The 16,874-nt window shown below is 44.2% G+C and overlaps 2 protein-coding genes and 1 pseudogene across 2 annotated transcripts in view; all 3 read left to right on the forward strand.

The window, feature by feature from the left end:
- The window catches only part of LOC115409384 (major histocompatibility complex class I-related gene protein-like), a 112,623-nt gene that overhangs the window by 44,748 nt on the left and 51,001 nt on the right, over positions 1 to 16,874 (forward strand). The gene's annotated exons all lie outside the window — the stretch shown is intronic.
- LOC115409380 (major histocompatibility complex class I-related gene protein-like) overlaps positions 1 to 16,874 on the forward strand; it is a 48,059-nt pseudogene that overhangs the window by 23,142 nt on the left and 8,043 nt on the right.
- On the forward strand, positions 9,918 to 15,786 carry LOC115409373 (putative nuclease HARBI1). Its single transcript, XM_030120530.1, has 2 exons — positions 9,918 to 11,181; positions 11,701 to 15,786. Exons 1-2 carry the CDS (start codon positions 10,880 to 10,882, stop codon positions 12,596 to 12,598), a joined length of 1,200 nt encoding a protein of 399 aa, XP_029976390.1. The 5' UTR covers positions 9,918 to 10,879; the 3' UTR covers positions 12,599 to 15,786.

The following is a 16,874-nucleotide window of genomic DNA, read 5'->3' on the forward strand; positions in this document are numbered from 1 at the left end:
TCACTGTGTTTATCATTATCTTGCACTGTCAGCTGACGATGTTGTGAAAACATCAGTTATGCTTCTACATCAACAATGAGGAATGGGAGATGTTTTAATGAGCCATACAGATAAAGGAGGGGAAGAAATGCCTCACATTTCAGTGGCTGGTGGGAAAACACGTCCGTGTTTCTTTCAGTGCATTCTCAAGCAAACTTTCAAGTTTTACTTGAATCTCCAGATATCACAGCGAGATATGATCCCAGATGGACCCGTCCATGCTGCTCAAAATACTGTTGTATCATGTATTTATTCTCCAGAATTGTTGGATCTTTAGACTCATTACCAGGAAGACTTAAAAATAGTTTTACATTTTTCCTACTTTTAGTCGTGATCACCAGTAAGAAGTGGTTTCATCTCGGACGTGTCCATATCGAAGATGTAGTTCAGGACAAATTGTGGACAGTAAATCTCACAAAACAAATTGCCTTGAAGTGGCTCTGCATGTCCCCTGCTGAAGTGCCTTGTTTACATGACGAAAGCATCTGTGCAGACCTTCCTTTGGGCCAAATAGCCCCTCTGTGGGTTTTCTAGGGAAAAAGGCAAAATGGCCCTTCTCTGTGACTTCTAGCGTTAACTCTGACCGGTGAACTTAACAGTTCAACTGCCAACAATTCTGGGTTTTTTTTTTTAGCTGTATTGACACCAGACTGAATCCTGAAGAGAAACATGAGCAGCTCCGAAATCCTCTGAAACAGAGGCCATCAGCGCCATCTAGTGCACTGTCCACTTAAAGGAACTCTCACAGATGAAGCTGTCAGTGGTCACGTGATGAACGAGCCTCCTTCAGAGTGAGAAGAGATGAGAGGAGAATCAGCTGCTGCAGTCCGGTGAAGAGACGCTCTGCTCCACTCTGATTGGTTCTTATGTTGTGTAGAGCCAGGAGCAGGACAGCTGAAGAGAGAGGGAATCCAACACACAACCACCAGCAGGAGGCTTGAACACACTCAGTCCAGGGCCAGGAGGAAGGAGGGATCAATAGATGATATTGATCCAGTATTCCGTGTGTGACTAATCAGTGATGTGAAGTGATCTTCCTCAGTGTCTCTGCTGTCTCTCTGCTCGACTGTCTTTCTCCTGATCACACATCTGGACTCATTCTGTCTAATAGAAAGTCAAAGCTGCTGATCAACAGTCCAGTGATCAGCTGTTGTTCTGCTCTGGTGTCTGTTCAAAGTCCTCTGAATGTTTCCTGTTGTCAGCTGGAATTAGAAGAAAGGAAGAAGCAGCCAGATCAGAGGAAAACAGCAAATGTCCAATCAGCTGGACTGTCAGTGTTATTGATTGATTTACTCTCTTCTCTTTCTTCCAGAAATTCACTCTCTCAAGCTTTTCTCCACTGGATCATCTCAAGTTCCAAACTTTCCAGAGTTTGTAGCTGTTGGTTTGGTGGATGAACTTCAGATTGCTCACTATGACAGCAACACCAGGAGAGTAGTTCCCACACAGGACTGGATGAAGAAAGCCACAGAAGAGGATCCAGGATTCTGGGAGAGATACACTCAGATCTTCATGAGAGGTCAAGAATTCATGAAAGCAAACATTGAGACAATGAAGCGGCTCTTCAACCAAACTGGAGGTTTCTTTGAACTACACACACACACACACACACACACACACACACACACACACACAAGGCTTTGTTTTAGTAGACCATTCGCAAGCACAGCATACCTGCTCTGTTCCTCGCTTGTGCCTGGTCAACAGGGTGTCCAGGGCATTTTGCAATTTTCATGCCAGGCGCAGTTTCGCTCATGGCAGCACATCTGCACCTCCTTCCAGGGCCGGCTCTAGGCATAGGCGAACTCGGCGGCCGCCTAGGGCACCACGTCCCGAGGGGGGCGCCGCGGTCGTACAAGGGGCGCCACGACGCTCTGTGCTCCGTGTGCCCCGCTGTGCAGCGGTCCGACGCACCGCGCTCCTCGTCCTCGGCGCTGCCCGGCACTGATCAGTATTGTTCGGCATCGCTCGTCAGCGCGCCCCCCCCCCCCCCCCCCCCCCCCCCCCCCCCCCCGCTCAACAAATGTCGGGACCGCTCGAAAAACACGCTCCCAAGGGGCCGGCCCGGGCTTCAGAGGCGCCCTAGGCGAGCCCGAGACGAGCGCCCCTTGGGAGCGTGTTTTTCGAGCGGTCCCGACATTTGTTGAGCGGGGGGGGGTGGGGGGGAGGGGGGGTGGGGGGGGGGGGGGGGGGGGGGGGGGGGGGGGTGCCGAACAATACCGATCAGTGCCGGGCAGCGCCGAGGACGAGGAGCGCAGTGCGTCGGACCGCTGCACAGCGGGGCACACGGAACACAGAGCGTCGTGGCGCCCCTTGTACGACCGCGGCGCCCCCCTCGGGACGTGGCGCCCTAGGCGGCCGTCTAGTTCGCCTATGCCTAGAGCCGGCCCTGCTCCCAAGGGGCGCTCGTCTCGGGCTCGCCTAGGGCGCCTCTGAAGCCCGGGCCGGCCCTGCCTCCTTCCCTCCCACCACCGCAAGTGACAAAGAGGGAGGAGAGAAAATGAGTGGGTTTTTTTTTTTTTTTAATTGGGTGATATGTAAATGGATATACACAAATAATCTGAGCTATTTATGAATGATGTGCACTAACGGCATCCACTCACAGATTATTTTTTAATCATATTTATATTTAACTATTATTTATATTTAATGAATCTAAAAATGGTGACCATTTTTCTGTAAAGTCTGTCAGTTGTTTTTTTTTTTTTTGGTGGAAGCCATTTTTTCCAATAAAATATTCTATGAGAAGATTTCACCATTGGTTAATATTGAGAGATTGTTTATTTTTCCAGTTTAGCAAAATTGTTTTTTTTTAGCGATGGCTAGAGCAACGAGCAATGGTTGGGACAGATTCAGTCCAAGGTTGATTTTGCTTAAATCACAGATTAGACACAAATTGGGTGAAATAGGGATCCCGCAGTTCAAAATGGAGGAAAGTTGCTGGATAATGACCAGAAGCTGTGGACTGGTGAACACAGCCAGAGGGCATGGAGGTAAGTATCCCTCGTGTTTTGGTTACATTGAATACAAATGTGTTTGACAGAAGCCCATTTTTTTCATTTTTTGCTGAGTTCATTCATTCATTCATTCATTCATTATTTATTTCATTCTTTGAAAAAAAAATGAAAAGTAGCAGAAAGAAGTAAAACTTACCGTGTCTGCCCCTACCAACACAAAATAATTGACAAAACAATAGTTTACATCAAGAGTTGATGATAAACATAACCACTTCACAAGAAGATATTTACAAAATCAACATATAATTTCTTATTATACAGTAGCATCATATCTTTTTAATAATTGTTCTTTTAAACATTTCTTAAAAGTATAAATGGACTGAGACATTTTAATTTTACAGTCAGGCTTGTTCCATAAACTGATTCCTTGGATTGTGATACATCTTTCTTTAGGTTTGGTTCTTGACTCTGATAATGAAAAGATTTCGGTTTCTCGTAATTCATATTGACTTTCTCTCTTTTTAAATCTGTTTTGCAAGTTATCTGGTAATATTTTTTGTTGAGCTTTATACATGGTTTTAAGGAGGTTGAGTTCCACCAATTCATTAAGTTTTAAAGATTTCAATTGTTTAAATATTGGATTTGTGTGATCCCTGTATCCACTTCCATTTACTACACGAATGGCTCATTTCTGTACAAGAAAAAGTGGTTCAATATAAGTTTTACAGGCACTTGCCCATATTTCAGCACAATAGGTCAGATATGGAACAATCAATGAGTTATACAATAGAAACAAAGCATTCTTATTAAGTGATTCTTTGACCTTATGCAACACAGCAATGGTTTGTGAAACCTTTGTTTTAACATTTTATATATGAGATTTCCATGTTAGATGTTCATCAATCAAAACACCTAGGAACTTGATTTTGTTTGTCCTTTCGATTGCAGTGCCCTGTACAGTCAATTTTGTGTCGACATCTTTGTTCTTGCAACTAAAAATCATATATTTTGTCTTACTTATGTTTAAAGACAGTTCGTTAGCATTGAACCTTCTCATAATATTCTCAAACTCATTCTGTATAATGCGTAATGCTTCATTTACATTTCCACCAGTGTAAAATAAAGTGGTGTCATCCGCAAACAAGATACATTTTGATAAATTGGAAACAGTTGCGATATCATTCACATAGAGCAGAAAAAGTATTGGTCCAAGAACCGATCCCTGAGGAACTCCAAAAGTTACATTACTGTATGTAGATTTTATGTTGTTGATTTGGATAAACTGTTTTCTATCTTTTAAATAACTTGTGACCCATTGATGAGCAACTCCTCTTATACCGTACCTATATAATTTATTCAATAATATTTCGTGGTCTAAGGTGTCAAATGCTTTTTGAAGATCTACAAAGATACTCACTAAAACACATTTTCTGTCCATGGCATTGGTGATTTCTTCTGCTAGTTCCATGATTGCTGTAGCTGTTGAGTGGTTTGAGCGAAACCCATATTGGCTGCTACTTAAAAGTCTATATTTATCAATAAAGTTATATGTGTTCTGTGAAGTACTTTATATTGGATCAGTTGAAGGTTAGTATTTCTAGTCATATGGAATATATTTTCGCATATCTTAGTCCAGAAATCCATATTAGGAGAAAATCGCAGGTCTTCTTCCCATTTTGAGATTGGCAGGTGTACTAAATTTGTGTTTATTAGGGGCCTGTATAGTTTAGAGAGATTTTTTTTACTTTTTTGAGTGATTTTCTTAAGGTGAGTGACCAAATCCGGTGGCTTTAATGTGTTCTGCTGTATTGATATTCTTTTTTTAATTGAGTTTTTTAATTGTAGATAATTAAGTTAAGTTATTTAAGTTATTTTTTGCTATTTGAGCAGTTTGAAATAACTTTGTGTCTGTCATTAGTGCATTGTTGTCAAAGATGTGATGGAGATGTGTGATTCCCTTATCTTCCCATGTTTTGAAGTATAGTGTTGTTTTGTTATTTACAAAGTCATGGTTATGCCAGATCGGAGAGAGAGCGCAGGGTTCCAGGCTGGAGCCTGTTGTTTCCAGACCTTTCCACCGTGCAGATAATGTAGAGGCTATCAGTGGGTTCTTGAAGCAGCTATGGTGCTTTATGGTGGTAGTTATAAAAGGCAAATCGGCAAGTTGGATTTTATTACAGTCAATCTGTTCCAGTTCTATCCAGGAGGTAGACTCCTCCGTAGGGTTCATCCACTTACTGACAAACTGTAGTTGATTTGCCAGGTAATACTGCATGAAGTTGGGAGTGTCTAGGCCTCCTTCTAGTTTGGTTTTCTGGAGGGTAGCAAGACTTATTCTTGGTTTCTTATGTTTAGCATCAAACTTTATAATAGCCGAGTCTAATGACTGGACCCATTTTGCGGTAGGTTTGAATGGGATCATTGAAAAAAAATAATTTATTTGTGGTAAAATTTTCATTTTGACCATGGCTATACATCCTAACAGAGTGATAGGAAGGTCGTTCCACCTATCTAGGTCATTGCAGATTTTGTCCAGGAGTGGAGTGAAGTTTAACTGGGTTAATTCAGATAGTTTAGGTGAGATATTTATTCCTAAGTACTTTATGTTACTGATGGCGAAAGAATTTTGAGCTGCGGGATTCCATGCATTCTCTGTTATTGGTAGTAATACAGATTTAGACCAATTAATTGAATAGTCAGAAAGACTCAAAAAGTTTGTAAGGAGTTTAAATATTTCCTGAACTGATGTCTTAGACTCTTGCAGATACAGCAAGATGTTGTCTGCATATAGATTAATTGTATGTTCTGATAAAGTTGACGTAATGCCTTTGATTTTGGTGTTTTGACGGATAGCTATTGCTCATGGCTCAATGAAGATAGCAAATAATAAGGGTGAGAGTGGGCAGCCTTGTCTAATGCCTCGCTGTAGAGTAAAACTTTGTGATTGTATTCCATTTGTCGTAACTGTGGCCCTGGGTGAGTTATATAGAGCTGAGATCCACTGGATAAATAACTGTCCAAACCCAAAGTTGTGAAATACGGCAAAAAGAAACGACCAATTAACTTTATCGAAAGCCTTTTCTGCATCCAGTGATAAAACTACTGCTTTTTCGCTATTGTGTTTTGTTAAACTGATTAGATTAATAAGTTTCCTAACATTGTTATTAGAGTGTCATCCCTTTATAAATCCTGTCTGATCGTAATGAATGATAGATGGTATTACTGTTTCCAGTCGAGATGCTAGCGCCTTAGCTATTAATTTAATATCAGTGTTTATTAGAGATAATGGTCGATAGCTGGCAGGAAGAGATGGATCTTTATCTGGTTTCAATAATAGTTTTATTGCAGCGGTGTTCATGTAAGGTCTTATATTCCCACTAGTTTTAATCTCTGTCACCATTCTAAAGAACAGAGGTGATAAGATTGACCAGAACTGTTGTGTATATACTCAATAGGGAAGCCATCAGGACCTGGGGCTTTACCTGCTGACATGCTATCTGCCACTTTCTGGAGCTCGTCAACAGTCAGTGGAGCCTCCAGAATGTTTCTGTATTCAGTGGTTAGTTTTGGTAAATTCAAATCACTCAGGAAGGTTTGAATATCTTCTAATGTTGGATTTCCTGTTTTAGAGTACAATTCTTTATAAAAATTGTAGAAGATCTGATTTATTTCCTGAGGTGACTGTGTGTATGTTCCTGTCTGGTCTTGAATTGCTGTTATTAAGGATTTCTCTTTGTTTCTTTGTAATTGACTTGCTTAAATTTACCTGATTTGTTATTAAATTCAAAGTTTTTATATCTAAAATGAATTCAGTCTTTTTGATAAAATTTCATCTAGTTCTATTTTTAAGTTCTGTAATTTTATCCATAAGTCATTTTGTGGATCATTTGCAAATTTGTCTGTTAGCATTTTAATATTGTTCTGCAAGTCTGTTATATTTTGCTGCTCTTTTTTTTTCTGATATGAGGAGTATGATATTATTTTGCCTCTCATCACAGCTTTACCTGTTTCCCAGATTAAAGCTGGAGATATATCTGGGACGTCGTTTATTGTCAAGAAGTCTGCCCACTCCCTCCTGATCACTCTGTTGAATTCAGGGTCTTTTAGTAACGATAGATTATATCTCCAAGTCAAGGGTGGTTTGTATTGGAGCTCGATGGGGAGGCTAATCGTTATCAGTGCATGGTCACTGATAATGATTGGATGTATTCTAGAAATGGTTTTATTGATAATTGAGTTATTTGTAAGAAAGAAGTCTATTCTAGAAAAAGATTTGTGTACTGAAGAAAAATATGTATATTCTCTTTTTTGGGGATTTTTAAGTCTCCAATCATCGCTAAGCCCAAAATCCTCCATATATTCTTGAATAATTTTTGCTGAATTCGAGTCATTCACTTTCTTTGTTATTCCAGAATGGTCTAATAAAGGATTAAGGACTGTGTTGAAGTCTCCTCCTATTAAAGGTGTAATACAACATTTTGATTTCCGGGTGGATCACCTAAATAATTGGTGGGTCCGTTTGTCAATCATTCTGACGAGCTGCTTTCGGAAGGCGGTTCTCCGTGCTTGCGCCCAATCAGCTTCTCCCTTTTGCGCATGCGTATTCAGAGTGTTTATGTAGCCGGTGAGCTTCTGAGCTCGTACTTACCGATGGCGAGTCTGACATAATGAAACTGTAGCTGTTTCGGGAAAAAAAAGCTTTATTTATGAGCGAGGCGGATCGCAGAAACTGTACAGAGCCGTGCACGCTGGAGAAGAGGAGATCGCGCTCGTACACTTCCGCGTTTTCTGGGAGAAGCAGGAGAGCCGGGCGGATGGTCTGGCGCATGCGCGTTGTTCAAAAAGTGAGTAACAGACGTGGGGCTTCGTCTTTTCGAGAAAATGTTGTATTCCACCTTTAAAGTTATTGAATCTACTGATAAATTAGATAACTGAGAGAAGACTGTATGGAAAAAGGCAGGTTCATCAATGTTTGGAGCACAAAGATTTGAGATAATATATAATTTATTAAATATTTTTGCCTGAACTAGGACATATCTACCTTCTGCATCTGTTAGAACCTTTTTAGGAGAAAAATCAAGTTTTTTGTGGATTAAGATAGATACTCCTCTTTGTCGACTGTTATGACAAGAAGAGAAAATCTGTTGAAAATTTGGGGTAATAAGTGACTTATCCTCAGTTTGAAGTAAATGGGTTTCTTGCAGAAGGATAATATCCGCTTTCAGTTTTGTTACATAGTCTAAAACTTTAGGTTTTTTTTGCCTGTGAGCGGATGCCGTGCACATTCCAAGAAACAAAGTTTATTTTTGCCATTAAAAGACAGTGTAAGCAGTCATTACGAGAGAGTATAAGGATTTAATGATGTCTGTATGATGGTTGTCAATTATAGCCCATACGTTCAGTGTAACTAAATTCATGTGATATCCTAGTATAGTGCCCTGATTCATAGAACTGTGCTCATAGGCGATGAATGAGTGTGGAGTCAGCTCCAACAGAGGGGTGAGTGTGAGGGGAGGGAGTGAGTGGATGAGGGACATAGAGGTGGAAAGTAAGAGAAGACGAGTGGGTTTAACCCTTGACCAATCAAATGAATGCCTCAGACAGAGATGAATTAATAATATAAAAAAAAAAACCCTCTCTTGTTCCTTGGAAGACCATTCAGTCATTACTCATTTGATTGTTTGCAGCATATGTGTGTAAAGATTATTTATTCAGAAAATGGTATCACATCAAATCAATCAAAGGTGATATGTCAGTCTTCAATACTTGGTTGGGAATGTCTTTGCCTTAATCACTGCCTCGATGCACCTTGGCATTGGTGCAGTCTGCCTGTGGCATTGCCTGGGAGTTCTGGAAGGCCACATTTTCTTGATGCTTGCTGTCAGCTCTTCTTTGTTTTTGGGTCTGGTGGCCTTCATTCTCCTCTTGATAAAACCCCATCAATTTTCAATGGGCTTTATATCAGGCCAGTTGGCTGGCCAGTAAAGCACAGTGGTGGCGTGGACATCAAACCAAGTTTTGGTGCTTCTCGTGGTATGGGTAGGGGCCAGGTCCTGCTGGAAGATCAAATCTGCATCCCCATACAGATCCTCAGCAGAAGGAATCATGAAGTCCTCTAAGACATTCTGGTGGACTGTTGCAGTGTTCTTGGATTTAAGAAAGCAGAGTTTACAAACCCCTGCACTGGACACTGCACCCCAAAGTCATAATTGACTGTGTATATTTCACACTGGACTTCAAGCAGCTTGGGTTCTGTTCCTCACATGTCTTCCTCCAAACCCTTGGACCTTGATTTCCGAATAAAAGGCACACTTTACTTTCATCGGAAAAGAGGTTCTTGGACCATTGGCCAACAGTCCAGTCTTCTTCTCCTTGATCCAGCGGAGATGCTTCATATGTTGGCTCAGGCTCAAAAGTGGCTTGAGCCGAGGAACCCTGCAGTAGTAGCCCATGTTCCGGATGCGATACCCCTTTCCCACTGGCCAAAAACCCGTTTTAACACATTAACAGTCGGCTCCATGGCAGTGTGAAAGGGTTTGATCGGCATTTCGGCCCCGGTCATTCGACCCTGCAATCGACCCGGGTTTTTAGCGGGTCAGCTTTCTATTGGCTTTTAGTGGGAGGTATACATCCGGGAGCTTACATGATGACGTCGACGCAGAGTGGCTACGTTAGTGCACTAATTGTTGTTTCTGGACACAGCGTGAGATTTCCTTTGTCCATATGACCCTACATTGGCAAGACAGCAAGACCAGAGAGCTTCCTCTGATCTGTGGGGAAGAGGAGATTCGTCTACAGGTATTGGGGACTTTGTTCCGCTGCATTGTTTACTTTCGTTTTGCTCCGTCGCGCTGATGATGTCATCAACGTGGGACACCATCAGCACGGGAAAATGCAGCGGCGCAGCTCGCCAGCAGGCGGTGAGACCTGGGCCTGCAGGCAGTGGGAAAGGAGTCTAAAAAGGCGATAGTTAGCGGGTCGAAAACATGGGTCGACTCGCTAGTTGCAGTGGGAAAGAGGTATGAATGTGGTGGTTTTTGAAGCTGCGACTCCCGCTTCAATTTCCACTCTTTCTGGATCTCTGCCATATTCTTGAATCGTCTCTGTTTGATAATTCACTGAAGTCCACAGTCATCTTTTTTTTTTTTTGGTCGATCACATTTTTATTAAAGTTTAACACAAAGTCAGGAAAAGAAAAAGTTGCATGCCAAGATTTTAGGTATTGAACACAGTCTCAATTTCCACAGAAAACCCAAGACAAGGGAAAGTGTCACAATGGGCTGTACAGCAATGTAACATAATAGAATATTAGAAGAAAAAACAATAAATGCACAAATAGACCAAAAAAGAAATAGTTTGCATGAAATAAATGAAAGGTGCATAAATAAGGTACAAATACACACCCACAACCACACATACACTGATACACACCTACAGAACACTCAAAAAACACACAAACCAAACTGGGAATTTTACATCCAAGGACATAGGAATGAGAGAGCTAGTGACAGAATAAAAAAAAAAAAAGATCTTACAGCATGTCTTTGAGAGAATCAGCATATCACGCCAGGCATTTGTAGTGCTCTCATTCTCATTAGTACCATTAATTCCACCTGTTGAAAGTTCTATATATATGACATCCAGAAAAGAAAAGTCCAATGTTTTAATGTAATGCTACGTTCACACCGAATGTGATTTTGCGTCAAAAAGCGCGTCAACGCGAGAAGCTGAACGCGTGTCAATTCTGAGGTCCGACGCTGATCAACGCGGGGCCAAAAGCTCCCCACCAGACGCGACGCGTCGCGTCTGGTGGGGAGGCGGGGCTTCCGGGCTTTTTCCCTGGCGGGGCTTCCGGGCTTTCCTTTCCTGTGTGCTTTAGCATCATGGATCCTGTCAAGCGAGCGGCTTGGCTTTATTTAATTCATACAGCCGAACCACGACGCCGTCGGCGGACAGTACGCCGTGCCTGGGTGCACGACATTATCCAGAGACGGTCGGAGTTTGGTGAGTTTCACCATTTGCTCCAGGAGCTGCGCCAGGATGAGTGTCGCTTTCAGCGGTACTTTCGGCTGACCTGTGCCCAGTTCGATGACCTCCTGGCCCGCGTCGGCGCCCGCATCACTTACCAGGACACCAACTACAGGCGCTCCATTTCAGCAGACGAGCGTCTGTCCATCTGTTTGCGGTAAGTTGCACTGAAGTACAGGGTTTTAACACATTTCCTAATCTAATTTATGCACCGCTGGTAAACAGGGACTGAATCATGATGAAACCAAAGTTAAAACGGGATTAAACTGGACCGTAATCGGGCCTAATCATGGACCACACTGGGTTTAAACCAGGGCTAATTTTTGTCCAAACCAGCACAATACTAGGAATAAACTAGGCTAAACTGTTCTACACTACACTTACATAGTAATATTAATCAACCATTTGGTCAATTCATATAAAAAAAACTGTCTTGTAATCACTCTTCAAAATGCTTTCATTTAATAAAAATGAAAAAAATAATGGATACATTCAGTCATAGACTGAAATGTGATGGAGTCAAATATTGTGAAACCGTTTGTGGAGAAGTCACGCAGGCTCTACCATTTTTTACCCAACCAATAAGGCACATCTTGGTGTAGATGTTCATATGAAGTTTTGAACTGTTTTGTATCAGAATAAAAGTAGCTGATTTATTGTTGTATTATCTCTTCAGGTTTCTTGCCACTGGGGATTCCTACCGCACCATTGCCAACAGCTTCAGGGTCGGCGTCTCCACAGTCTCCACTATCATCCCAGATGTGGTGACAGCCATTTGGGATTGCCTAGCGGAGGAGTTTATGGCCGTGCCTGGAGCAGCAGAGTGGAGGTCCATCGCTGAGGAGTTTGAGGAGCGTTGGAACTTCCCACTGTGCTGTGGTGCTCTGGACGGGAAGCATGTGAAGCTGAGGGCACCTCCCAACTCTGGCTCTCTCTTTTTTAACCACAAGGGGGACCACTCCATCGTCCTCCTTGCTGTCGTGGATGCCAGGTACCAGTTCCGCATCATAGATGTTGGAGGTTATGGTCAAAGCAGCGACGGGGGGATCTTGGCCAACTCCACCTTTGGTCAAGCCCTTCGCGAAGGCACGCTGCCCCTGCCTCAGGATCTGCACCTGCCAGGAGCTGACCACAGACACCTCCAGCCTCATGTGTTTGTGGCAGACGAGGCATTCCCCCTGCGCAGAAACCTGATGCGGCCCTTTCCAGGACGTGGTGGTCTTACCCGAGAGCAGCGCGTCTTCAATTACCGCCTGTCCCGAGCTCGGCTGGTGGTGGAGGATGCATTTGGGATCTGGTCAGCACAGTGGAGGGCTTTTCGAGGGGCTCTTGAAATCCTCCCTGAAGTTGCAGAGAAGTGTGTGAAGGCCACCTGCCTTCTCCACAACTTCATGAGGCCTGCTGCACTTCACCATGTACCAGCGCAGAGGGGAGCAGCAGCCCAGGAAGAGCCTCTTCAATCCGTGGGACGGATGGGAGCCAACAACGCCACCAGAGATGCCACATCTGCGAGGGAGGTGTTCATGGCTCACTTCTGTGAAGAGGGAGCTGTACCATGGCAGCCAGGAGAATAGTTCTGTCCTCCACAGGACTGACACACAACGGCTCTTTTAAGAGCCACCCACTTAAAACTAAAGAGCCACAACCTTGAAATAGAAAAGACATGCAGCCGGACAACAAAGTCCAAATCAATGTTTCTACATTTGTGCTGTGAATCTGTCTTCTTTCTGTTTGCAGATAATTGCTTTGAGTGAGGACTTCACTGCTGCCTGCAGCTTCAACTTCATCACATTATTCCAGTTACAAATTAGAAGATTGTCTTAACAGGTTAATGTGAAAACAATAAAACATGAATTCCACACTTTTGTGTCTGTTTTTGATATGACATTTCATAAATCCCATAAATGTAGTAATGTTTTACTTGGGACAATATCTATATTAGCTGTTTAAACCATGTATGTCAACTTGTTTTGTGCTTATAAATAAGACTCCAAAATAAGTGGGGGAAAAGTTATTTATTACAAAATAGAACATAGATTGATTTCTGACATAGAAACTATATACAACTAAAATAAATAACTATTTACAAGTTCACAGGGACAGGAACAGAAAAGTCCATGCTTGGAGAAGGTGCGGTGGAACAGCCTCAGGGGAGGGAGAGCAGAAGGTCTGCTTCCTCTTCTGCAAAGGATGCCTCCTCTTGGTTAATAAACCAGTTTACTCTGTAGGCTCCAATCGTTCCAAATTTAACAGAACTGTGCTGTTGTCATATATTAATTTATGAATTTGGAATTTCACGTAGTCCTTGGACTGAGGAGGCACCTTTTGCAGAAGAGGAACGAGAGAAAGGAGGAACATCTCGTCCTCGGAGAGAGGCCTGGGCGGTGCAGCAGGAGGCGCTTCTGGTATGGCCCTCAGAGTGTCCAGCATCTCCTTTTGCCACTCTGTGGGCCCGGAGTCGTGGCGCCTCTTTCTGCCTCTCTTCCTCGGACCTTCAAAGAAAAAGTCAAATGCGAATGCTGAGAGCGAAAACATGTTTCACTGAAAAGTTTTTACACAAACAAAACTTGAGACAATTAGTAAGAATTAACTTTTGTACAAAATATTAAACTAACATTATCTGTACAATCAATCTTTAGTTTTAAATATTTTAAATATGGAGCCAAATACATCCATGGAAGTTTTGGAGAAATGTATGTGAATTACACACCCTACATTACAAAAACTAAGTACATCTTTAAAGTGACAACTTTCCACACCTGGTGGTGGAGCAGCAGAGGAAGGGCCAGCCTGCATAGATGTTTCTGCAGCAGAGGAGCCAGATGTGGAAGCAGCAGCAGGGGTGGGGTCAGGCAGACCCAGGGAGGACTCTGGCTGCTGTGTGTCCTCCAGCTGGGTCAGCAGCTCACCTGGTTCGAAAGGGTATGATAAAAGAAATAAAAAACATGACCTCATAAGTGCAAGCATTTGTATTGTTATCAGATTGTTTTTAATGCTATTATAGCTGCTGCAACTACACTTATGACAACTACAGCAAATGATATTAATATGTAATTACATGAAAATAACAGTAAAATAAATACTCTATTATTGACAGCAATGACTCAATCCTTGTTTTATTTTGTCAGCCTTGTACAACATATTTTCATAGCTTCATTTGAGAGACCTCAAGCACCTGAAAGCCCTGCTGCTTCTTCTACTGGCTCCTCTGGGCGCCCTCCTTCCTGATCCTCCTGGGCCCTCCGTGGGCTCATATTCCCACTAGTTTGGCGTGGCGCCACGGAGGGCTCCAGAAAGGACAGGAGGGCGAGGTACCGCCACTTGGCACCTGTCGCTGCTGCTCCACCACTCCTGTACCTCCTTTCTCTCTCCTTCCGGCTCTCCCTGATGTAGGTGTCCCTGAGGCTCTTCCACCGCACTCGGCAAACCTCCTCTGAATGAACATACGACTAGTCAGCAAACATGGATGTAGCAATGGTGCTAACTCGATCTTTTGGCTAGGTAAAAAAAAGCGGGTGATCTAAACTAAATAGAATTTGGGTTTTTCATGTTACTTACCAGGGACGCCCACCTCCTCACTGACCCTTCTCCAAGCAATTGCTTTTCTGTTCCTGTCCCTGTAAAAAGAAGAAGTTTTGTCCCAGAGCTCTGGGCGAGCGTAAACGGCCATTATTACACGCTCCTCCATGGTCGAAGTGCTTCTCTTCGGACCGGTTCCCGCTCCCTGGCCGACGTCACCATGGGCACGCTCTATGATTGGTTTGCCGCAAAATCGCGACGCGCCAAAGTTCAGATTTCCCAACTTCAGCGTCGGACGCAAAATCGCGACGCGTAGCGCCAACGCCCCGACGCGTTGCGTCTCATCGCAGCTGGAACGCGCGTTCCCATTTGTTTTCACTTGTCTTTGACGCAAAATCGCAGACAGCACTTGGCGGTGTGAACGTAGCTTAAGGGGGTGAGGTGGCTTCTAATGAGTAGCTGATGACTTCAAAGGTATATCTTAGCTCTGTCATGTAGTCGATGTTGAACACATACAGAAGTCCAAACAGAATAGTAGTGTCAGTCGTCCTTGATGCCATGCAGTATGATCTGATTGTCCAGCACCACAGCAAGGTCAACCAGATCCTCCCTTTCTTGTATTCTGAGGATTCCCACATTCAATCCCCTTATCATGTCGTCCTGTGGGCTTCTCAAAGATAAAAAGAAAAACGAAAAAGCACTGTCATGATTTTTACTTGTCTGATGTCACTGACAGTCTGGTTCCTCAACGTTGCATAAAAGACATTTAACTTCAAAGTCCACTGGTTTGCTCCTGCTAAATCCATGTTGTCTCACATGGGTTTGGAGAGACTTTTATGACTTGAAAAAGCACACACAATCACTGCAAATGCAAGGGAAAGCTGAACTTCTTTCATAATGTTTGTGGCTGGTTCTGTAGCGTTCAAGTGGTCTTCTGCGATTTCCTGTGACAGAAGTGCAAAACTTACATGTCCATCTCGTTCATGAAGCAGCCAGGTATAGCAAATGCAACGATGGCCTACAACAGGGGTCGGCAATTAGCGGCCCGCGGGCCAAATGTGGCCCGCTGAACCGTCCAATCTGGCCCGTGAGAGGATCCCAACACGCGCGTGCACAAACGCATTAACGCACTCATTACCCCGGGCCCTCGAGCGGACGCACGCACCCCTGTGAGAGTGCGATATCTGTCATTGTGTTGCAATAGACAATCTTCGAGGGATGTGTTGTTTTGTTGTGGTTGCCGGTTTGTCACTGAAAAATAAAGAGGAGTGGCACCTCGTCTGGTGAACAGAGAGCGCAAGTGAGTGCGCTGCACCGAGCTCACCGTGTTTATTCTCCAGTAAGTTTGAGTGTGTGTTTCACTAAGTCACTGTAATGACGCGATAGTCGCTCAACCTTGAGCGGCGGACGGTGAGCGATGACGCGGTGAGTGGCCAGCGGCGAGCGTTTCAAGGGAAAAATCCGAGCGCCAGTCGACTTGCACTGCCAGTCGCTGCTGCCCGCCGCCCGCCGCTCCATTGTTTGTCGCTCGAGTTGAAATAATTGAACCTTTCAAGCGAATTGGCGTCAGGACAGCCTTTCAGCGTGGAGCTCTTCACAGACGTGCTGACATAGGGCAGCAGGGCTCCGACCACGCAGAACAATTGGCATGATGCCAAGGCGAGCGGCGTGTGCGATCTCACTTGTTCACCGCTTCTGGTGGAAAGAGCGTCAGCCTGAAGCAGCGCTGGAACCGGCCGTCCGGGCGCAGCTCCTGCAGAAGACGGTGGAACTCACCGAGCTCAGACCGCCTCCGGAGGGCAGCAGGCAGCCAGAGGCGATGCCGGCGCCTCGGCCGCAGCCGGAGCTGACTTACTCATGTCAGATACAGAGCAGCGATGGTGGCAGGCGGAGCATCTCAATCTCTATTTGTAAAAGTACTACTCGTTTTCATAAAAGTGCTGAACAGTAAAAACAGTAATAAAAACAAAAAAGAACAAAACCCGCACCATCGATCAGTATGCGCGCGCGCACACACACACGTCACACACACAGCCGGGTGCACACAGGACTGTGGGACAAACATCAGAAGAATCCTGACCACTGCTGCTGTGCAGGAGACGGTGAGGAGGAGCTGTGATGTTTCAGCAGGATGTTCTGTGTTGCATATTTGTACCAGCGTGACGCGTCCCGCAAATGAATTCACACACCAGCGAAAAGTTTTGCTTGTAGCGCGGCGCGGTGCCATTTGTTGCGCAAATGCAGTCGCGTTAAATACGTCCAGTGCCCCCCCCCCCCCCCCACCCCCCCCCCCCCCCCCACTCTCCAGTCCGCGGATGGACGCGCGCAAGA

Source organism: Salarias fasciatus, chromosome 22 (genome assembly GCF_902148845.1).
Source record: "Salarias fasciatus chromosome 22, fSalaFa1.1, whole genome shotgun sequence".
NCBI lineage: Eukaryota > Metazoa > Chordata > Actinopteri > Blenniiformes > Blenniidae > Salarias > Salarias fasciatus.

Excerpts from the sequence above, each read along its gene's own strand:
- LOC115409373 (XM_030120530.1), top strand. The coding sequence starts at position 10,880 with ATGGATCCTGTCAAGCGAGCGGCTTGGCTTTATTTAATTCATACAGCC. Across the intron at positions 11,182-11,700 it reads CGTCTGTCCATCTGTTTGCG|GTTTCTTGCCACTGGGGATT; the intron begins GTAAGTTGCACT and ends TTATCTCTTCAG.